Consider the following 25,017-nt stretch of genomic DNA (forward strand, 5'->3'; position numbering starts at 1 on the left):
ACCTAAAACAAGCAGATTATCCTGGATTTCTGGGTAGACCCAATGTAATCACGTGAGTCTTTCGAAGCTGAAGAGGAAGGCAGAAGGGAAAGTTGGAGAGATTTGAACCACTTGAATAATTTAACATTACTGGCTCGAAGATGAAGGAGGGCACATGTTAAGGAAATAGAGTTCTCAGTTCCACAATGGCAAAGAATTAGATTATGATAACAACTTCAATAAGCTTGGAAGCAGATTATCCCCCAGAGTCTCTGGAAAAGAACACACTCCTGCCAACACCTTGATGATGGCCCCTGGAGACCCTGAGCAGAGATTCCAGCCATGCTGTTCCAACTTATGACCCACAGAACAGTGAGATAATAAATGGGTTTTGTTTTAAGCCACTCTATGTATAGTATTAATTACTTGTTAACACAGCAATTCAAAAAACTGACACAGACACTGTTAAAATGAACATGTTAAAACAAGCCTTAGAAAATATTTGTAACATATCACACAAAGAACTTGTATCAAGAATGCATAAAGAGCTCCTATAATTACATAATAAAAAAAACAAACAACGCAATTTTAAACTTGGACCAAAGACCTGAACAGATATTCACAAAAGAAGATATGTAAATGCCCAATAAAACTATGCAAACATGAACATCATTAGTCATTAAAACTCAAATTAAACACACAGTGAGATATTTTTGCATACCCATTAGAATGGCTACAATTTATAAGACTAGACATACCCATAGTTGCAGATCATAGCACAAGTGAAATTTTTATATGTTAGAAGTAGGAAAGCAATAAAGTATCCCTCTGAAAAGGATTTGACAGTTTCTTAAAAAGATAAACAGACAACTACTATGTGACCCTGCAATTCCATTCTTAAATATTTACCCAAGACAACTGAAAAGTTATGTGTACACAAAGACTTGTACACAAATCTTCATGGCAGATTTATTTGTAATAGCCAAAACTGGAAACAAGCAGACAAATAACCCATAAATGCCTATTGACAGTGGAATGGATTTCTTTTTTTAAATAATGGTATACCTATAGTACAATAGAATACTTTCGGCAATAAAAAGGAATAGACTACTGATACAGACAATAAAATGGTTTAATCTCAAAAGCATGATGCTAAGTGAAAAAAGCCAGACAAAAAAATAGTACATAATATAAGATTATATAAAAAAATCTTTAGTGACAGAAGTAGGTCAGTGGTCACCTGGGGGTAGGAGAGATAGATAATAAACTAGCATGAGGAAAGTTTTAGAGTGATGGAAATACTTATTATTTTAATTGTGAGGATGTTTTCATAGGTGTATACCTATGTCAAAACTTATCAAATTGTACACTTTAAACATGTACAGTTATTTACTTCAATCATGTCTCCATAAAGCAGTTTGAACAATTATATGGACCACAAACCACATCTTCCAGCCAGAAAGGCCTGGCCGTCACCCAACAATTTGAATTCTTGGGTGTCATGGTCATCATAAAAGTCAGAAGTACACTCAGATAATTAGAATTGTGTCACAGAATGATCCAAGGTGGGCTACCTATGAAAGGCAGGTGGAAAGGGGGGAATTTTCCTTCTCTGTCTCATCTCTCTTGCTGACTAAAGGAAAACCAGCTCTCTGAACTATGTTGTGATGGCTGACTGCCTTAACCCAACTTGTCATAAGCCACTGAATTATTGAGTCAATGAGTTTTCCAGCTGGGCCTGACAAAGCCACAGGGATTTCTAAGGTACAGGACTTAAGTCCTTACGATTCTAAAGACTTTATATCTGGGCCCCGGCTGTTATCAGCATCACTTTGAGCTTGTCAGTGGTGGCCAAAGCCATAAGCTACAGACAAATCTCAGGGGCTCCTGTGGTCTAAGATATAGAAAATCCCCTGAAGAATTTTCTAGTGAGCCCCAGAGTGGCAAGATGACTTGATCATATCTGGAAAAGAAGGAAATTGTTCTAGTCACATCTTTTGATCTTTTTTTTTTTAAATTTCAGGGCCCACTTAGAGGCCTTTCCAGGGCTTGTTTCCCAGCTCAGGGCTCTCCTAAAGTCATAGCTGACTGCTGAACAGAAATCCAGAAACTGCCAATGCCGAGGAGAATCTTTCTCCTCCAGACAGCAGCGCCCGCAGCATAGCAATGCAAAGTAGCCGCCATCCCTCCTCCAGCGCGTCAGCCCTGGCACAGAGAACAGCCAGCTGCACAGGCTTTGACCCTTCCTCCACTAACAGAAATCATGGCCAATTTGGGAAACAAAAGAGGATTTAGCTTCTTCTCTGTCACTGGCAGCCAGATCAGCAGGTACCTCAGATAAGGGTCCTCATAGGACATATTCCTGTTAGCCTCAAGACATCTTCCTGACAATTCTTATTCTCCAGAAAAAGCATTTCATTGCAGCTTGAGTACGACAAATCATTTCATCTCTTAGTACTCCATTTTACAGTTATTCATTCATTCATTTATTTGATAAATGTATACCTACTGTGTACAAGTCACTCATGCATTTCTGGTAGGGATCAATATTAAAATCTAGGCCTACTAGAAACAAGAACAATGAGGTTTTTTTCTTTATAGCAAAAATATTATAAACTATCTTTTGTGAACCCATTATTGAGCACCAGCTGTACTGCATACATTATTTCCCTTCCTAACAATTAAAGTTAGATATTTTACTAAGCATTTTATAGTTGACAAAACAAAGGTTAAACAATTCATCCAAGGCAACCAGCTTAACAACTGTCCAATCTGGAATTTGAGCACAGATTTAGAATTACCTGAAACGCATGCACTTTACTCTCTCAGTAGATTACCCAGTCTGTTTGAAGTGATTTTAATATGGTGATGTTTCTTTATTTATAGCACTTCAGCAAAACTGTCCACACTATTACCTCTGGCACATTTATAGAGCATTACAACAGGAGGTGGCATCTGGCTGCACAGACCCTTGGTGGATTCCCATAGTCCAGTTTGTGGTTTTCAGCCTCTAGGTTCAGAATTCAATTTGTCCATCAGAAACTAATTTGCTAAATGCACAGAATTTGATATATAAATAATAATGCTAACTTATTATTTATAAGGCTAAGTTGGACCAGAAAACAGACTGGAATATTGGGCATAATGTCTCATCCATTCCACAAATATTTATTGTGTATTATAAGGTATGATAAAAAATACAGTGAATGTTTAACTTAAAAAGAAATTATTACAGTAAAAGACACATTGCCATTAATCCCCCTCAAAATACTCTCCCTTGCTTCAAACATACTTATCCCATCCTTCTTGCCACTTTCTGAAGCAGTTCTGGAAGTCCTCTTTCATGAGTGTCTTTAGTTGCACTGTTGTGTCAGCCTTGATGTCCTGAATTGATTCAAAACGTTTACCTTTCATGGTCATTTTGACTTTGGGGAAGAGCCAGAAATCACATGGTGCCAGATCCGGTGAATAAGGTAAATGAGGACACACCATAATGTTTTTATTTGACAGAAATTGCAGTACCAGAAGCAATCTGTGACACGGAGGCTTTCCGCTATGATCACAAAATATGGTGAATGCTGCTGCCAAGTGCCATTCAATGGAAAGATAGGGATCTTCAACCTGGGAAGCAGTGTGTTGAACCTTAGTAACAGTATGTGACAAGTTTCAACTTGTTTGGTGGAGTCAGTAGGGTGTGAGCTACGGTTGAAAGAAGCTGTGGGGGGATTTTTGGGGTTTTTTTCCTAAAGATTTTTATTGGGGAATTGGGGGAGGGGAACAGCATTGAGGAATTGGGGAAGAGGAACAGACAAGTTGCTGTCCTTTTGTTCTTCAGTCTAGTTGTGGAGGACGTCGCTTCACTGGCCCATGTTGGTATTATCATTGTGCTCTTCCTGGATGAGGCTGTCACTCGCCAGCCATTGGACAGCTGCTCACAGCAGCTCATGGCAGCTCACGCTGGCTGCCAGCCACTCATGGTAGCTTACGGCATCCCACTGCAGCCTTGCTGCAGCCTATGCCATTGCCGGTGACTTACGTCAGCCCAGCTGCAGGTCGAGCTGTTGTTCAGCATCTTAGCTGTAGAGGGCACAGCGTCACTGGCCCTCATGTGGGATCCGACCTGGGGCCCTGCTGCTCAGAGCTGGCATCTCAAGCCAACTCCTAACCAATGGTACCACTCGGCTGGCCCCAAGAAGGTGTATTTTAAAGCGTGCCTTAAATCACCCTCCATCATGACAACGCTCCATGTAACATATGACTTCTGGTATAGCAATTTCTGTCAAATAAAAACATAATGGTGTGTCCTTATCCACCTTATTCACTGGATCTGGCACTGTCAGGGTTCTGATTCTTCCCCAAACTCAAAATGAGTCAGGACATCAAGGCAACCAAGACAGCACAACTAAAGACACTCACAAAAGATGGCTTCCAGAACTGCTTTCAGAAAGTGGCAAGAATGATGGTATAAGTGTGTTCAAAGCGAGGGGAAATATTTAGGGGGGGATTAATGGCAATGTGTTTTTCGCTGTAATAATTTTTTTTTATTTAAACATTCACCATATTGTTTGATCACACCTCGTAGGTGCCAGCAGGGTTCTAGGTGCTGTAGATAGGAGAGTAAATATGAATAGTATGGTTCCTGCTCTCTTGGCAATCACATTGTCAGTCCTGATGATTTAGATTACTAGTCAGGAGGAAAATAATCACCCAAGCTATAAAGCCTTCAGCTTTGACTATATAGGGTTTGAAGTTTCTATGGGTTAATCAAGAGGACAGTTACATAAACAGTAACGGGGATGTGAAAAATAACAAAGGGGATATAGTCAGTAATATTGTAATAACTACGTATGGTGTCAGGTGGGTATTAAACTTATCAGGGTGATCACTTGTAATTTATACAAATGTCGAACACTATGTTGTACATCTGAAACTAAAATAATATTGCACAGCAACTGTAATTGAAAAACTTTTAAAAATTAGAAGAAAGATGACATTTCCAGCAGAAGCAATGGTGTGCTGGAGCTGGCTCACACCAGCTCTGGAAAGCCAATTGTTAAATTTTCAGTTATTTTGTGAGCTGGTGGATGTCAACTCGGTAGTTAAAACCAGCCATGATCAGTATATTTCTGTCATGAAAATTGGCATATTCAAATCAGAGCCCTTCTTCCCGCTCCCCACGAGAGCCCGCTGTGAAAGATTTACTGGCTCACCATTGGGTAGAGGAGCAGAGGCCCGGATGTGTAGACCAGGAGAAAGACTTTGACTCCTTAGGGTTCTAGAGTCTGTGGTTAAGTTTAGGGGGTATTAGAATACAGATAGTAGTAAAAGTCTTAGGATAGAGACACTAACCTAGGGGAGAGTGATAAAACCAGATGATTGAGAAAAGAGCTTTAAAAAGTAAAAACAAAAAACAAAAACAAAAACCCAACCAAACAAACAACAATGACAACAAAAACAATGGTCAGGCAAGGAGCAAAGAAAAAAAAATAGCCAAAAAAATATATATAGTCCCCAAAGAGATTTGAAGGCATCAGGTTTGAAGTAGCAGGAAGAAGGTTCACAAGGGAAAGTTTAATAGGACATTTCCAGGAGGAAGAGTTCCACTTGGCTGTGTTCATCTTGTCAAACTATTGCCTGAAGATTAGAAAGTATCCAAGAATTTTGGTGGCTGGGGTGAGGCGAATCGTTAAACTCAGACAAAGCATGTTCAAAGAATAATGGGAAATGAAATCAGATGCACAAAGGTGAAAAGTAGGTGGGAATTGAAGTGGAGATAATAAGATAAAAACCCTCCAGAACCGAAGAGCTCCTGTCTGATGACGAGGAGCCCCCCTTTTCTGTACAGAGGAGAGCTGGATATCGTTATTCCAAGCCTCACCTCCTGGATCCCCATTTTCTTTTCATCATGCAGGAAATGCCCTTCTGTTAGCACATTCCTTCCTCACAGGGAGGATGAAGAAGGCAACAGCTTTAGCTCTGCTGAGCAGCCACACTCTCCTGAGATTGATGACACCTAAATCAATGAACTTGGAAGTTCAACTGCTTACCATTTAGGGTAGGTTTTTCTACAGATGGCTAATTTCATTTCCCGCATGCTGAATTCTTCCTAGCATTGTGCTCAGAAGGTAATCTAAATTTCATGCTTAGGGAGTACCATGAACATATGCTCCAAGAGGGAGTATTTTCTCTGATCATTTTTAACTCATAAAAAATGCAGCAGGCTTGAGGGAGAGGAGGAAAAAGAAGAGTATGAGTCTTACATTGCCTCTGTGGCAGTAACCATCCCATCTCCATCTCAGAGAAGCTGCCTCATCTCTATGCAACTGAAAGGGATGGTCAAGCTCTGTATCATGATATCCTGCTATCCAGGTCTCAGCTGATGGGCTGGGGGATGGGCCGCAACTCAGCAGAGACAGTGACTTGCTTGCTCAAAAAGACAAGCCACAATAATCAGATTCTATCTCTAAAACTTTTCTCCAGGGCTCTTTGCTTGAGACTTTATTGTTGGAGGAGCACGAGCCTGAAGAGCACGTAAAAATCAGGATAAATATGGACAGGCAGGCAGGCAGGTTGGCAGAGGAAACCAGAGATGAGAAATCATGTGGTTCCTGTGAAGACAGAGGGAGTAAGCTTACCAGTGAGCCTCCTAAGAACTGGAACTTAGAACTGGAAAGTCAGAAACCAAGAACAAAGTCAGATCCAAAGACAATGCACTCAAGACCTGAGTTCATGATAACAAAAGATCATAATTAATATAGACACGGTTTTTATCCAAGACGCTATCTTTTCATGATTACAACTTGATTGCCCTCAACAAACATGTATCAAATTCTTACTCTACACCAGACACACAGAAACTAAGATACGGTCTTCACCATCCTCAAATAGTTATCAGAGTAGAAAACAGAAAGGAAAAGTTCTGTGCTAAGACTTCCCTGGAAAAGGCAGAAAAGGAATATTGAAAACAGCAGCTAAAGTCGCAATTTGGAGGTAGAGGAGTTCTCAATTATTGAAGGGCAGCTTCTTTTCTATCAGCAGACTGAGGGCAGCTCGGATTCAAAGAGCTGAGCACAGGGGACTTGCAGCTTACTGTGTTTAGAACCATTGCTTCATCACTTCAGACAATGATATTTAACCCACTTGACAGACTGGTTGGTCTCTCTCTGCTACAAAGCCATGGTCTGAATACTAACTCTTGGTTCTACCTAGAGGAATATGTTGATTTGGCTTGGCTAATTCCTAAAAAATCTAACGTATTTTTTTCATTGATAGCCCCAAATCAAGTCACAAGACTAACACAAACCAAAGGCACCCAGATGAGCATTTGATAACTTAGAGTGATCATCTCATGTAATCCTCAATCAGTACCACGAAGCCCCTACTATTATTCATATTTTGAGATGAAAAGAAAGCAGACTAAGTGTTAGTGTTGTTAAGTCACTTGCCAAAGTCACCAGCCAGAAGTGACGGCTGAGACCCAGTTCTAGTTCCACAGTCTTCATTACTATACTATGCAGAAGGCATCGTACAGGAGACTTCCTATCCAAACGAACACATACCATGGGCAGCAGCAAGACAATCAATAGTCCAAGCTATACACTCACTGATCACCCTCCAAGGAGTCATTGCCATTGGGAAGGACAGCTGTGATGAGCCACCTGGAAAAGGCTGGATTTAATTAAATAAAAGATAATGTTTGCGTGCACATTCAATTTCTTTATAACATCAAGGCCCCAGCTTATGTCTTCCATACACACAAATATGTGTATGTATGTATGTATGTGTGTGTGTGTGTGTGTGTGTGTGTGTGTGTGTGTAATATTGAAGCAAAAAAAAAAGTAGAAATCTACAGGACTTACAGCGATGGTTGATGGGAATGATGACCTGGTCCTACTTAATTAGCAATAATTGAACAAGGTAACATGGTCGTGTTTTCTTCAGCAAAGAGAGATGTTGGAAACTTGTAATTAGTAAGAAAATCTTGCAAGTTGTGACTCATGTCCCTTCCCTCCAGGCAAGGGCTCCATGAAAACAGTGTGCACAGTGATGAAAACACAGATGTAAATCACGAAGCAGTGCTTGGCGGGGAAGCAGGATAGCCAGTGTTCACTTAGTGTTGACTGGAGGGAGGAAGAGAAAAAGTACGTAAGCCTTCCATTCACACACCAGATGTTTCCATTACACAAATGCTTTTAAGATAGCTCAGCTTGTGGATGATAATAATTATTGAGTTTGAGGGCTTAGCAACCTCGGGAGAAAATTCCTGCTGAAGAGAGGGCTGCCATCTAAGGCCTAGTGCTATGACAGGCCCCAGTGCTCTAGCCTTGGTTGTGGTGTGCATGTGTATGTTTGAGGGAGGGCGGGTAGGGGGAGTGTGCAGCCTGCTGTGTATCCCGCTGGACACACAAAAGACCATTGCCCTCCATCTCCCAGAGTTCCTCAGCTCTGGCTCACGACTGGAGCCCAGGACCGTGGCACTCAGCTATCTGTGTTTGCAGGTGGATAGGGAGCTGATTTTTCTGCTCCTTGAGATATTACACTGAGGACGGCATCGCTGTGTCTCACATATCTCCTATCTGTAAGTACACTTTGAATCATAAGGATTGGGATCTTGCTTTGTGATCTGACTACCACGGGATGGTGTCTTAGGTTGGGTTTCTTAGGAGCAGACCATAAGACAGGGATTTGAGCCATATAATTTATTGAGAGAGTGTTCCCACGGGGGGGGGGGGAAGATGTATGAAATGGGAGAGAGAGTCAAGCAAGGGTACAGTCTCAGGTTAAGTCTACTTTAGACTTGACCCCCAGGGTCCTCTGGAGCATACGTTACATCGCAGACTTGCCCCATCAAGGAGTGTGGTTGGGATGTTACTTTCAGGAGAAATGGAGATCCCTCTGGGGCGGGAACAGCTGTGAGGCATTAGCAGCCAAAACTCACAGATGCTGGTGTTGGGTGTACTGCTGCAAAGAAGTGCAAACCCAGGTGTAAGGAAAAGCCAGGAAATTGCCTTCATACTCAGCTCTTTGTTGTGGCAGCTCTGAGCCAGTATATTAAATTCATTACAGGACAAGGTCTCTTATTTGATACATACAATTACCTGATAAGACATGCAGAGCAGACATAATATCTCTTCAGCATAGGCTCCTACTTTATAGAGGAGGAAATGTGCCCAGATAGACTGAATTGCTAACCTAAGTAAGCCGGATAATATGAGAAGAGATGGAACTATTGGGTTGTTGGAAAAGTCATGACGCATTTTTGCAGCAAAAAACATGGAAAAAATATGTCATGACTTTTCCGACAGCCCGATAGAAGTGAGGACATCTGACTTCATGCTCTGTGTCCTTTCTGCTACACCTCTCTCGCATGATAAAAAATGAGAAAAGCCAAATGATAACAGCAAGCATGTAGGTAGTAGAGCAAATGAATGCTGTAGGAAGCAGGACAGGGTGAGAAGAATTGAGATGGGGCTATGAGGAAAACTCACCGAGGGAGCCACATCTATGCTGGGTCTCTCCTATGCTGGTTAGGATTTATTGGGTCTTCAGAAAAGTCACAATGCATGTTTGCAACAGATGGCGCTAGTTCATTTTTGGAAGTATTAGAGTAATTCGCATCTATGTTATTGCTATGTCATTTGACAGCTGACAGTTCTAGCTTCATTGTAAAAAAACAAACAAACAAACAGCGATTTGGTTGAGTTTTGGAGATTTTACAACAAGTTGAAGATGGAAGATCAAACTGTGCATTTTTATCATATTTTACTATTTTACTTCCATAAAGGGAAGAATGTGTGTCAAGCTTGTGAAAAGTTGCATAAAGTTTACAGTGACAAAGCTCTACAAGAATGTCAGTGCCAACAATGATTCACGAAATTCCGTGCTGGTGATTTTGATCTCAATGACGCTCCTCAGTCAGGAAGGCCCACCGAGGTTGATGACGACAAAATAAAGGCATTGATCAAGTCAAACCCACGTTACATGATGAGAGATTGCAGGAACATTGAACGTCCATCATTCAAGCATTCACGGCCACCTGAAGAAGCTGGGATAAGTAACCAAGCTCGATATTTGGGATCCGCATGAACGCAAAGAAGTTCATTTGACGGCACATATAAACATCTGCAATATGCTCATTAAACATGAGGAAAACGATCCTTTTTTGAAGCGAATTATAACTGGTGATGGGAAGTGGATTGTTTACAACAATGTGGTGCACAAACGGTCTTAGTCCTGATGTGATGATTTGCCTCAAATGCCGTCGAAAGCAGACATTCATCAGAGGAAGGTTATGCTCTCAGTGTGGTGGGATTTTAAAGGTGTCATGTGTTTTGAGCTCCTACCAAGGAACCAAACAATCAATTCGAATGAGTACTGTCAGCAATTGGACAGTTTGAACGAATCCATCATCCAGAAACGTCCAGAGCTTGTTAATTGTAAAGAAGTTGTGTTCCATCACGACAATGCGAGACCACACACAAGTTTGATCACCCGTCAAAAATGATTGGAGTTTGGATGGGATGTGCTGCCACACTCACCATACTCATCTGACCTTGTGCCATCAGACGTCCACTTGTCTCGCTCTCTTCAAAACTACTTGCGTGGTATAACATTCAATTCAGATGAGGCTGTAAATCAGCATCTTGTTCAGTTTTTCGCAAAGAAAGACAGGTCCTTCCATGAACAAGGAATTATGAAGCTCACTGAAAGATGGCAAAAGGCTACTGAACAAAACGGGCAATATATCATTGATTGATCTTTCTTCTTTATATAAATAAATGGCCTTTGAAAAACACTGATAAAATACATCATGAGTTTTCCAAAGACCCAATGGATGAATGGATGGACGAGTGTATCCCAGACTCTGCCCAGGTAGTTCAGAGACCAGAGCGAGTGGGGTGCCTCTGGGGTGCAGCATGTGGATCCAGCTGGCGAGGGGCTAGGTTTGTACCAGCGAGGTGGAGCTGCATGTCTGTGTTGGGAAGAGGGTCCTCAATCACTGTGGCTTGTCTTTCCCTCACTCATCTCCCACGTGGCTCTCTGCTCTCCATGTGCTCACCTCACTCCCTTCTCTGGCTTCTAAATTCAGCTGCAGGGTCCTAGACAGTGGACAGCTGCATAAAATTGCCTCCGCTCATTGGACAAAGTGGAATAAAGCCCTTTTGTCTCAATATGCAGTTTCTATTAAGTAATGATAGGGTTTAGTAGAATTAAGATGATTTACGAGAGGACCAAGTATTCAAAAACGTCCGGCTCTTGTCTCGAACACTCCTCCCCAAGAGGTTTCCAAGAGTCCTGGGGTAAAGGACAAAGGAAACAAATTGCCACCTTCTTGTTCCTAAGACCTGTGCCATAAACCCTAATGCAGAATGTTTGGAGAATCCTGAATGATACTTGTGACCTAGCCTAGACATTTATCAGGCTTCTCCACCAACCCTCCCCTCTCCTGGTAGCGCCAATGAAATCAGTGCATGTAGTGGCTCTGTCTAGTTCATGAAAATATAGAAAAGTGCAAGAATGCATACAAAAAAACCCTCCCTTTTTTCCTGAGAATGGCACACACCAAAGCGGCACGGTGACCGCAATCACTAGCAAGGAAACCTAATAAGTGCCCTGGAATCCGAGCAATGGGATGGCTTTCTCTCCTCCTTCAGGAGAAGCAGAGGTGGGGGTATCAGTGGGGAAATAACTTGTTCATAATAGGCCACCAGACTTGTGGGATCGAAAGACTTAAGGTATCTAATAATAATAAAGTTTACAAAATGTGGACCAGAATAGCAAGCTCACAGCACATAACCCAGATTCACCGCAGAGAATCAAAGGACCAGGACGCTGGCCTGGTGCAGTCTGATGGAGAAGGAAGGGCTAAGGAAAAGAGATGAATCATGGGACCTGGCAGCGGATGCTGGTTGCTAAGGATGAAGTTCTGTTGTGTAATGTTGGTCCCCACACAGGTATTCTGCTTATCCCACCTTTCATCCTTTCACCTGTCTCTTTCGTATTTTTAGGAGTGAGTCCATGGAATGGGCTGAAAGGATGACTCTCCAAAAGATACATCTACCCAGAACCTGTCAACGTGACAGGTTTCTTACTTGGAAAAAGAGTTTTTGTAAATATAGCTAAAAATCTTTGGATGAGATCATTCTGAATTAACTGAATAGATCCTAAATCCAATAACAATGTTTCCTTATAAGAAAGAAGGGGAGAACACACAGAGAAGCCATGTGAAGATGGAGGCAGAGATTGCAGCGGTGCATCTACAAACCAAGGAATGCCAAGATCGCCAGCAGCCACTAGAATCTAGGAGAGAGGCAGGGAATGGGTTCATCTTCAAGGCCTCCAGAAAGAACCAGGTCTGCTGACACCTGATTTCAGTTTCTGGCCTGAGGACTGCAAGAACAAAATCTCTATTGTTTTAAGCCACCTGGTATGTAGTAATCTGTCATAACGATTTAGGGGACTGACACAGCCTGTTAGGGGCTGCTCTTGGAAACCCTCTTGACAACAATCGTGTGAACAGATGAATCACCAGGTTGCCCCAGCTAAGGTACCTCTGCTATGAGGGAATAAGCCAGCCAAACAGCATTATAATCTGCATTGAAACGTGGGCATTCCATAGTCTCTGGGCCACTGACCCCACACAGAAGCTTCTGCCCTCAGCTCACAGGCAGCATTGCTGCTCAAACACACCCGATTAAACCTGCCTCAAGCACATCTCGAGGCCCCTGGGAAATATACTCAAATGACAGAGCTGTTCTCCTTTTGGCAAAGGTCTTTATCAAGCAATACAGAGTATGTTTTCAATCATTCCCATATTACAAAGAAGAGACAAACCCTGTTAATGTGTGTTTGCTGAGAAAGGAAAAAACAAAAAAGACGTAAAACGCCACGGCTTGGTATACCCAGGGACTAGTCGGGGCTTGGAGCCTTCACAAATCTTAGCAGTAGCCAGCGAAGCGTAATTCAGTCTTTTTTTTTTTTAATTTTTTTATTGTTAGTTTCAGGTGTACAGAACAATGCAATAGTTATACTTTTCACCCTCGCAAAGTAATTCAGTCTTTTTTAACGTCATGATATATATTCATATCAGTGACTTTAAGATAAGGAAAAGACTTTAGTGAAAAATGAAACTTCTGATGAATAACTCAGAGGATGCTGAATAATATACAAATATTACTTTCCCCTCAGTCAGAGAGATTCCAAATCCTGCAGTATTTCCATCCCTGTCACTGCCATTCTTTTATAAGGAAAATAATATGAGAAGAGGAAAGAAAAGAAACCTTGGCATTTGGGGCAGGAGGAGGGAGGAGGAGTCCGGGGAGAGAGGGAGGGGAGAAGTCCGCAGAAAGACGGGGAGGAAAAAAACTCAGCATGTAATCATTGAAAGTCCCTAAAAGATGCAGGGAAACTGGCACATTGTTGATAATCACCATAATAACGAAGTTAATGATAGGCTCTGGGAAGGACCTTGCTTGGTCTCGGGTTTGCTATAATGAAAAGGAGACCTTCAGCTGGCAGGCCTGGCTGCACTGAATGATGCCGCGTTTATCCAACAGCTCACCAGTCACGTCATGGGCCTGACCACTTGTCTCCTGTGCCATCCCAGCCCACGTTTTGCCTCTGCAAAATTATTGGTATCTTGGCGCTCGCTTCTCTGAGACTTGACAAAAGACCAGGTGTAAACATTCATGGGGTGGTGGGGTTGGTTTAGGGGCTCTCTTTTCTAAGCTTGTTTCATTGTTTCCTGCACAAGGGAGGGGAGGCAGTCCTGGGTTGGTGGATAGGTTAGAGTAGGGCCCATGTGGCCGAGGGGGTCTGAGCCGTCCTACGCTTCTGTCCTGCAGGTAGACTCATGGGCTTTGCCATACAGGTGTCCTAGGAAATTGCAGAGGGAAGATGGAGGCAAAGGGATGGCCCATTTATGCAGAACCTATGATATGTTTTCTATTTATTACAATATTATTTTCTTCATAAGAACAAAAGAGAGAATTGAGGCTTGGGGAGGTTAAAGACTTACCCAAAACCACAAAGCTAATAATAGCAGAAGGTGGCATTGAACCCAGACCTCTAGATCTTCAAAGGCTAAATCCTTAGGGCAACATCACGTGCCTGCCCCAAAGGTGGAGGCAATGCCCTAGATGAGTCTCAGGTGGGAAGTGATCCCTTCATTCTGAGAGCTCAGAGTGGGAGAGGCTTCATCTGAAGGGAGGAAGTTTACATGATTCAAAGATAAACACTCCTAAAAAGTATATTCTGTAAATGGAAAATTGTTTAGAGAGCAGACTATTGTAGAAAGCTGATAGGGCTAGTTTGAGCCCCTCCGCTAGATGTCTCTCCACTGGGTGATCTTATCCAGGCCCGTGGCTTCCGGAGTTCCATTCTGAGCCTTCCATTCTGAGCCTTCCGGCATCACCCTGTTTCAGTGTCAGGTAGATGCTAAGCCTCAGGGAAGACATTTGGTCCCAGTTTCCCTTCTGTTTAAAATCTCTTCCATCACCAGGCAATGCCTTCCTTCAGCTCAGTTCTTCACCTCACAGTGCATGCAGAATCGTCGGCCATGTTTGAAAACCACTTGAAACCTTAATTTGTGCTGTTCTGTTCCAACGTTTGTTAGCAAATTACTAACCATGGGGCATTGCCAGCAGAATTGCAAAACACAAAAGTGTCTCTACTTTTGTGAAAGGAGGAAGACAAAAGAGTAGGAGAGAGCAACATAAAAGCCATTTCCTTTGCCAAGAATCTTGAGTAATGGTTTCCTGCATCTTTAATATTCATTGTGAAGGACCTAAGTAATTATAGTTTCTTTTTCCATTTATAAAGACCAATAAACCATTCTCTAGCAGATATTATGCTACTACAAGTCTCTTTTGAAATTATTGTCCATCTTTGACCTATGAATGTTCCTATTTTAACGATGCTTAATAATCAGTACTGCCAAACAATCTCATTATGCTTTTTTAAGGTTTATTAAAAAGGACTCTAGTGAAATACCTGGAAATCCACTAGAACTTGAACACAATTATGGACATTTGATGTGATTTTTACTTTCTTCTTTATTGTTTTAAATTATGATATGAATATGTGTTCATTATAAAAGTTGGAATAGTATCGAAAATACAAACTTTTTCATGAGCAGATTAGGTCAACATTTTTCTAAATCCAACTCTTGATTTTTTATATTATTTCATTGTTGTCTTTTTAGTCCATTTCCCACCATCCCTTCATCCCTATTCATCCTCCAGTTCTGCCACTTCCTTAAAACTCTTATCATTTTGCCAGATAGAGAAGGGAAAAAAAGATTCTTGGTGGGAAAAAATGTGTGAACAAATTCCAACATTTTTTAACGCCTAGTGTAAATGTACTTCCCTTTGATAATTCTTCCTTAACTTTCACCGCCAGCCTAATTACTCCTCTCCACCCTTCTGTTACTTTTCTCGAAACTATCAAAGCACTCTCTTTCCCCAAAAAGTGTGATAGAAAATAGAATGTTTACAAGAATGCTCCTTAAATTATAGGTTCCGCCACACCAGTAAAGGGCTTGCATATTCATATCCGGACTTCTAACACCTAACACACAGTACCAGGCACTTAGTTTCTTAGTTTATGCTCAAAAATATTGAAAGAATAGCGATTTTACAAATTACTTTAAGGGTTATTGTAGTGGACATTCATCCTCTGTCCAGCATCCATTGTACCTTTATAACCACACACGTGTTACCTTTGGTGGTGGTGGAGGATTAAGGTTTCTTCTCATGTACCTAGTCTAAGTGGAATAGTAAATTCCAATGCGTCCACTCCCATTTCAAAAGGTAGGTCTATTCCCCATGCAGTTTTCTTCACTGTTTATTTTCTAAGTCTGTTATAGCAAGTACCACAGATTGCATGTCTCAAACAATAGAAATGTATTTTGTCACATTGTAGAGACTGGAAGTCAGAGATCAAGGTGTCAGCAGGGTTGGTTTCTTCTGAGACCTCCCCCCTTATAGATAACCATCTCACCCCCCATGTTTACATGCTGTTCCCTCTGTACCTGTCTGTGTCCTAAGTTTTCCTTATAAGAATATCAGTAAGATTGGATTAGTACTGACCCAGCAGACTCATTTTAACTTAATCACCTTATAAAAGTCATTATTTCCAAATACAGTCACACTCTGATGTACTAGAGGTTAGGACTTTAACATATGTATTTTAAGGAGACACAGTTTAGCCCATAACACTAATATAATGCAGTGAGCATGTCACCTATACTTTCCCAGTTGGGAAATTTATCTGGACTTTTCAATCTTCAGTAAGACTGGGATAGAAGAGATGATGAGAATTCATTTCAGAGGAGACCTTTGGTAAGATGCTATCTGCCAGAAAAACAGTCCTGTGTTTCCTGATTCTCATCCCTCCAAAGCTAGCTTACCTCTTGCCTCTTTCCAAGCTGTGTTCTCCAAACTTGAGTTGAATTCATGTGCTCCTAATACTGTCTCATAAATTCCTATTTGCTTGAATTAGCCAGGACCAGTGTCTATATTCTTATTAACTTATATAATATTTTAAATATATTTTAAAAAGCTCACTGACCTTGACTATGTAGGAGTTCACCACCCCACAGAGAGTCCCTCAGAAGACTCCAAGGCTGATAGGGGATCTCCGTGAACAGCTTTTAGGCTCAAAGAATTAGATTTCCATCCATAGGTCATGGTCTGAAAGGGAAATAACAATCCAAAGGTAAATGGAACATGGATACATCTCTGACTTTATGCTTCCTCTGAATTTTAAGTTAGGATGACCATGTATCTTAGTTTGCTTGAGACAATTTTGTGTCATGCTTGTTTTCCCAGAGTAATTATTATTTCTTTTTCCAGAGTAATTATTAATAGTGCGCCACTCCATGTCTCAGTCTAGATTTAAAAATGATATGGTTACCCTATATTGTGTGTTTTGATCACTGGTATATTCCCAGTATCCAGAACAGAGCCTGACAGAGAGCAGGTTTTCCATAAATATTTTTTGAATGAAAGCATGAAACGGCTCTTGCCCCGTTATCAGCTACAGATGCACATTTAATTATTTATTTTTATTCTACTTGTTGTCACTTGCTGGGTCTAAACCATTGAGCCAAGAGGCTTTGGAAGGACAGCATCTTTCTATGGAGAACTCTTAGAAAGGAGACATGTGTTTAGAGAACTGCCACGTTCCTGTTAGAACCCATGCAAGTGGTGGCTGCCTCTTTAAAAGGGATGCATTTTAAAGCAAGGTGAGAAGTCCACCTGTTGTTGGAAAGTCTGCCAAGATCTGAGCTCCCCTGGGCTCAGGGATCTTTCTCCATCTACCTGCCCACCCTTACCTATTGACTGGTTGAGGGTCCAACATGATCAGTAGGCAACCAACATGCCACTAATTAGGAGGCACAAGGCATACATAGCATTGGATGACTAGCTCATGATGAGAACATGCTACCTAGAGTTGTCTTGGTACCATTATAAATACATTAGAAATCTGGGGGACATTTGTATTTTCCCCTCATAGAAGAGAATCTGAAATTGAGAGGTTGAAATAAGAATGTGTCAAGTAGAGCTTTGTAATTCACAATAATTAACTATATTTCCCTAGACTCATCTCTCCTCTCTTCTTCCCTTGGTGTCCCTCTCCCAAAATGTCTCAGCTGCCAAAGGAAAAAGCCCAACAATCCTCTAATTGAACCATAAGATGTGGAAAGTCAGTGCGAGCAAATCATCCTGGTGCTCCAAGGACCAGGTGTGCTGTTTATGGAGACAATTTTGTGCTTCCCAGGTGATCCTATCTAGAAACCAAGAAAGACAGATTAGTGAGAAGAAAAACAACTCTATTCTGTCTCTGTTACTTCTGCACAGCTTCCTTTCTTTTCCTATTGACAATGCTTGGACACAGTGTTAATTGCAGCCACTTCTTGGAAGACTGATTTCAATAACCCTTTGCAAGGGAGAATAAGCACCAAAAGACCCTACATCATAAGAAGAGGCTACTGGGAAAGGCTCCAGGGAGAAACAGTAGGGCTTCATGGTGGGGAGAAATCCCTGGGGCCCAGCAGCTCCAGCACATGGGACACTTTGGGCACAGACATTTCAGCTGAGCAGGTCTCTGTTCTTCAGGGACCAGACCACCTACTTTCGCAAGAGGAAATTACTGAACGCTCCACTTTATCTGGTTCATTTCTAGTAGCTGCAAGCAGCGCCATTCCCCAGAGACGAAGTCGTGATGACAGATGGCCTGTATGCTTGTCATGATCTATTTTCCTGTCTTTCTGACATTTTGAAAAGAATCTCCATGTTGTGCTCACACTCTGAAAGAGCTCTCCTTGAGCTGTGACCAGAATTGAAGGCAAGAAACCCTGTCCTTTGTACCTCCAGATATGGCCATATATAAAAAAGATATACCTATATATCTATATATCTCTCTCTCACTCTCTCTCTCTCTCTCTCTCTCTCTCTCTCTATATATATATATATATATATATATAAAATAATTGTTTTATCTGATTATTTTTCAATGTGTGAAGATGAAGGAACACAAGTCAGTGGCCCTCAGAGAGGCTTTGAGCAACTGCAGGACCTGGAACTGCAAACATCACCACAAAAGCTTTGTGCAAGAAGGGAGCATCAACAAGAAGCAAGTTATAAATACTGGAGCCCAAAACCATAAACAAGCAAGGCCAAACCATTTTTGTCCCAGCCACATGGCTGCCTCCAGGGCATCACTATGTTCAGCAAGAAGGAGCATGTTTCAGAACCTGAGAGCCTTCAGTCTATAGTTTGAGGCATTTCTGGCAGTCCTGATTAGAAGCGTCCGTTTTTTATCCCTTCCATATTGTCCAAGGAAAACTAAATCGGTTGTACTAACAATAAAAAAAGCAATAAAAAGGAGCAGTGACTTTTGGAATCAAGGTGTCAATAGTGGATTTTAACCCAAATTCTCTTCCTTCTGAGGGGGAGCTGAGAGGGGTGTAGCCCCAGGTAATTCTGAATTCTATCCCTGGGAACACGGCCCTAGGTGAGAGGCCAGTCAGATCAGTTTTACAACTTGAGGCCAGGGCAGTGGCGGGTGGGGAGTGGGCAGAGGAAACGGATCCAGCACAACAGAACTAGAGCTTCTCAGATTCAATTCATTATTTGTCAGGCCCTAGTGATCTTGTGTGTGTTTACCCAAATGATCTCATTTGATCTGGGTACCATCCCTGTGAGATAGATGTCATTGTCGTCCATTTACAGAGAGGGAAATTGGACACTGATTATGTCATTTTACCCATCTGGGCCTCAGATAATTAAAAAGTAATGGATCCAAGTTTTACTGAGACTTTTAGTCTCTGAATAAATTGAACTCTGGCCAGGCTCCCCTCCCTTTTTTTTGTGTCTACCACGTCCCTCTGAATGAACCGATATCTCATCATGATATATGGTCTGAAAACACAGAGGCAAAGAGCATTTTAAAGGGCACTCTGCTACTGTCTAGTTAACGATAACGAAAATAAGTTTAAGGGACATCACGATGCCATAGTACTTTGAGAGGGAATTGTTGGGATACATCTGGTCTCCTTTGGCAGTGCCATTGGAGCAAACCAGAAAATTTGGCAGGATCTGGTATATGTGTCAGGAGGAGGCATCCCCATTGCTTATGTACGTTCTCTGGCCTTCTTTCTGTTGAACAAGGCCAACCGCTTTAGAGGAGCACAGCATGTGAAGCTGACAGCTGTCTACTGAGCAGCCTGACTTCTGTCCAGTGAGGGAAGCAAGGCCATCAGGCCATGAGCTGCTAAACAAGTGGGTCAGCAGGGCAACAATATGTAGAAGGACGTGAGCCACTGAATAATGAGCGCACTCGGGAAGTTAGAATGTAAGCCATTCTGGACATTATAAACACGGGAGCCATATTGTCATAACCACTAGACTCCCTACTGACTCTTAATGATGTGCAGTTCCATCAGCTTTGCATTTGTTAGGGGGTTGTATGGTGGAAAGAAGGCATGGATTCTAGCTTCAGCTCTGCACTAATTTGCTGTGTGACCTTAGAGAAGTCACTTTCCTCTTTGAGTCTCAGTATATCCCTCTACAGAAGAAGAGGGTTCTCCTAAGTACAGCCCATCATAGTCATCTCTCAATCATTTTGGAATTAGCCATGTGCTCTTCACACCTCTGGAAAGCAAAACTAACCACTGAGGCAGGCTGTAAGTGCTTCCCTTTTACAAATAAGGAAATCGTGGTCCAGAAATACTTGTTGAAAGTCAGAGATCTCCTAATTCCTGGCTTACTATTCTTTCCAAAGTACAATCCATCACCACCTTGATTCACAGTGTGTGTCTGTTCCAGATAACTCAATTAAGTGACTCTCTCAGAGTTGCAGCTGTTGCCCAGAAGGAAATGAGCAAATTTGGAAGCTGTTCTCACTTCTGTAGATTAAGGTGCCTGTATCATGGTGACAGGAGCCAGGGCACATGACTTTTACCCAGTGACTCTCCCTGAACTATTTCAGGAGCAGACAGAGCAGTTTCCCTCAAGCATTAGCACACACGAGAACCCTCAGAGAACCTGCTTACTGTGCTGATAGCTGGGCCCCAGCTCCAGAGTGCTTCTGCAGGCTGACTTATCAGGTCTAGAATTGCCTTAGAGAAGACAATTCTGATGCAATGTCCTCACCACTGGGGAGAAACCCAGCATAGAAGAGCTACAAAGCCAGTCACACTCTGTGCCATCTGCCTTCGCCTGTCTGCTACTGAGAAATCTGACAGCCCTATGTGGGTGCTGAACACAGAGCCTATATTCTTAGCAAAGCTTAGCCCAAATGAACCACCTAACTCATACTGCTTTACCACTTTATTTCGCTTTCATCCTTTTTAATCTGGGAGCAATTTTATCAACCTAGCATAAAATTAACATGGGAAGAACTTAAATTGCACTGGAAAGCAAAATCTAATGCATTTAGAAAATTCACCTTTGACTTGGAATAAGAATATTAGACACTTGACATTATTTGTGAAGCTCAAAAATTAAAAAATTCCTTAAAGACAGGCATTTTATGCTATGAACCACTAATTAGACAGAAAGAACCAACTACTTCTTTTAGAGGTACCATAAGTGACTCCTCAATATTTGAGGAAGGTACTTATATAATGTAAATTTGTTTAAAAGGTGCGTATAACACAAAAAAAACTTATACCAAGAATAATTTCTAATTTCTAAATACAGTCACACACATGAAAAAAGCCCACCTTTGTTTAATCTTACATGTTCAATTTGAGTTCAGAATATATGATTCCAGAATAGCCAGTTGGTATGCAAAATATGGCAGCAGATTACTGACCAAAGCTTTTGGGTTTCTGGGATCTGTGGAAATTTATCATACATTTTGAAACACTAAAAAAACACCAAAAATATCCAACTTATAGCTCTTATTCTAGATATTTAGTTTACATTCCCTTATTACCTAATATGAAGAGACACTCATCCTTCCAAATTCCTTACTCAGCACAGGCAAGAGAAGGAGATGTTACTGGTGTGATTCATCGAACAGTATGAAAATGGTTAGAGAGAAAGAAAGAGACAGACAGAGAGAGAGAGAGAGAGAGAGAGAGAGAGAGAGAGAGAGAGGAGTATTTCCTCTTCTGTTTTTATTACTCCTTCTGAAATCTTGAAGACTTCCAATTCTACCACTCACTGGGAGCTGAGGTAACAATCAAAGTCCAAGCAGTTCCCCAGACATTTGCTCAGAAGTCCTGGCCACAAACAATGGGTTGGGAAACTTGGATATTGATTCAAATGGGCCATCTAATGAGGGCTCCCCATGGGGGTCCTAGAAAATGAACAGGTATAATAGATTGAACTATTGTTCTCAATCCTTCATGCCCTTCCTAGATTGGAATTACCTACCCACACCTTTCATCACATAACTTAGTAGTGTCTTACACCAGAGTAGACAGAGTCTATTTCCCAAGTCCAATCATGTTGGACACGGGGATGTGGTCCATGGAATGTAGGTGATGGGTAAACAGAGTGACCACTTTGAACCAAGGCATTAGAGGCACAGGGTATTCGGTCAGCCTGCCTTGGAATTCTGCAATCCACCATAAGGAAAACATACCCTGCGTAGCTGCTTGTCTTGGAATGATGACAGCTCGTGGAGCAGACCTGAGGCAACTGAAGCCTACATCCAAAGTAGCCCAGGTGAGACTGGTCAGTCCCCACTGAGCTCAGCCAAACCACCGCCAACCTGAAGACTCAAGAGCAAAACATAAATATCTGTTGTTACAAACTATTCAGATTTTTTTTGTTATGTAGCATTATTATAGCAATCATTGGCCGATGTAATAAAGAAAACTGCCCAAAGAGAGAAATCTCAGACAACTATATAGCTTTGATGTACAAAAATACATTTATTTTCAACAATTTCAAAACCACTGTCTTTTTTTACAGTAGAAATATTCAAATGGAACAATAAAACCAAGAACAGTATATGTACATATACTGTATATATAGATATGACTCATGCATTTGTATTCCAGTGTTTAGTACAAGTATTGCAATTGTCTGCCCCATTTAACCCTCGAAACAAAAAAGCAGGATCGTTAGAAATACTCCTAATCCTGATCTATGCTGTAGCCAGTCAGATTTCTGTAGATCACATTTTCTCAGTGTCTCACAGAGAAAAATGTGAACATCCCACAAGTATTAACAGGTACAAAATTGGCCTTTCCTCCCATATATACAGTATATCATTTTCTAAAAGTGTGCACAGGCTAAGCCTGAAAAAAAAAATAGAAAAGGTTATAACATGGCTTAAAGTGATCCGACTGAAAACAATTGATATGTGTAAATGGTTAAAGGGGCTAGGTGCTGGAAAAGAGAACACTGGCTTTGAAAGCCAGCCACTCAAGAGGCAAGAACTATTTTAAGGGAACTGAAGGCAGACATTTGACTTTAAGGAAGTTGTGTACATCTGACAAGCAAATAGCACAGCTTTGCTAAAATCATCTTTGACTAATATCATTAAAGACTAGACCCCTATTTGGCCTGCAGGGTTTGCATGGGCTTGTGATTCCACAAATGCTACCTCCCTCCCAACCTCTCTAACTCCTCTGATCACAAGAGGCACTCGTTGGGCTTAATCTAGTGTCCAGGGGACTTTTCTGAGCTAAGAATAGCCCAAGAATCCCCCATAAGCATTATACATTTTCCTTGGAATCCAACCAGAAAGCAGAGCCATTGTCATCTTTAGATCCATTGCGTGGCTTTGTTCGAGAAACCATTTTCTCGGGCTGATAATATCCTCAACTTTTTTCTTTTGGGAGGGGAAGCCTTGTACCCCCATCTGGATCTCAGTTTGAAGTCTCTAGTGGGCTTCATCTTGCAACTTCTTCCATATCACTGATGGAACAAAAAGACCCCCATGTTCTACGATGTCACCATAGTCGTTCCTTTACCGATTGCCCAAAGGAAGCCACCCCCCACCCCCCTTATATATATAAGTAGAAACCAGCTATGGCATGGACACAGAGATGCAAGAGTTAATTGTGACAGACAACTGGAAAGCATCCAGAACCCAACACATCAAGCAGGCCTGGGGGTTGGGCAGCTCTGAGGGTGAGTGCATAAGCCAACACACGCATCTTTCTTTTTTCTGTTTTCCTTTTTACTAAACATTAAATTATTTCTTAGGAAATAAAAAGGTATTTACATTGTTGTTATATACAATAAGCCATCAGTAGCCTTGCTATTGACATGCACGAGGCAGGGCCTCTTTCATAAAGGTGTGCACGCTTTTTGCAGCTACGTTCACTCCCCACCAAGCTATCTCCTGCAGATCTACCTGGGAAATGGTTTATGTTTTAAGTGTGTGTGCCGGGGGAGGGTACAGGAGGGAGAAATGAGAGGTTAATGAAAAGCCAATCCAACTTGTAAAAAGAAAGAGGAATCACAAGAAAAAAAGAGAGTCATTGCACCATTAATGGCAGAATAAAGCAAAAAGGCCATGGGAAGATGCATACTTTGCCCATAGCACGAATACAGCCATTTATCCTTTTTGTCCCGTTTAATCAGCTAAGAATCCCTTTGCCTCCCAAAGCTAAGCATCTGCCTGCTATGTATGAAGGGGCCCTTGGTAAACAAAGGTTAGAAAAGACATTTTCATTTTTTCCATAATAATAGTAATAGTGATCATCAAAAATAAAAAGTCAGAAAGATGGTGGACCGCGTGGCTTGTCGGTATTAAACACTAGTGCAGTTGGGGATCTCCTTTGTGCTTTCGCTGTTTGCAATAGTGGCAATGCCTCCTGCAGGGGAGAGAAGATAGGGAGACAAAGGTATAAATGTCACAAAGGCAGGGACCTTTTTGTTTGTTTTATTTACCGCAAAATAAAAAAGCCACCTTGAACAGGTGCTTACTATGCATCGATTTCATAGGGCCCCTGGATATAGTCCATCCTATTAGCTCACTGGCTTATCTCATCTACATTTCACATTTGCCGTCTCCCACACCAGTACACAGGGTAGAAGCAAACCTTGCTGTCTTCTACTCTAATGAGAGCCCGTTTGTACTGAACACTGGCTAAGCGTCAGGCCCTGTGCTAACGACAAAACATCATTTCATTATCACAACAATCTCAGAAGGCAGGTACTATTATCCCCAGGTCACAGAGGAGGAATACAAGGCCCAGGGAGGTGGCAGAGCAAGTCGACGGGCTGGGCAAGAAAACGGACCCAGGGCTATCTGATGACAGAGCCCACCTTCCTGGGATTATTAATTAGGACGGATCATGCTTTTGCTTCGTGGAAGAAAACTAAAAAAGGCCAACAGTGACGGATAGTCAACCTCACCCCTCCCCCACTCCGACTCCTGCACTTTCGTTCTCTATCTACTTTTAAGGGAAAAACTTTCTGCCCATTTTGTGTGGTTAGAAGTGGCAGGCAAATTTTCAAACGTGATTATGCTCCTGTCTGTTTTGCCCTTCCCTCCAGCCCAGTGCCATCTGAAGATCAGGCCAAGTAGGTTGGCTGACCTCATGTTTGGAGGACAGAGGACACA

General features: G+C 41.8%; 1 protein-coding gene across 1 annotated transcript in view; it reads right to left on the reverse strand.

Moving 5' to 3' along the window:
- Positions 1–22,345: 22,345 nt before the first annotated feature.
- Positions 22,346–25,017, reverse strand: part of LOC109374521 (VPS10 domain-containing receptor SorCS3-like) — a 117,936-nt gene continuing 115,264 nt past the window's right edge. Inside the window, exon 21 of the mRNA XM_019629177.1 lies at positions 22,346–24,265. Coding sequence (XP_019484722.1) covers positions 24,201–24,265 — 65 coding nt within the window. The 3' untranslated portion in view covers positions 22,346–24,200. The remainder of the gene's footprint in view (positions 24,266–25,017) is intronic.

The sequence above is a fragment of the Hipposideros armiger genome, unplaced genomic scaffold, assembly GCF_001890085.2.
Source record: "Hipposideros armiger isolate ML-2016 unplaced genomic scaffold, ASM189008v1 scaffold_828, whole genome shotgun sequence".
Taxonomy (NCBI): domain Eukaryota; kingdom Metazoa; phylum Chordata; class Mammalia; order Chiroptera; family Hipposideridae; genus Hipposideros; species Hipposideros armiger.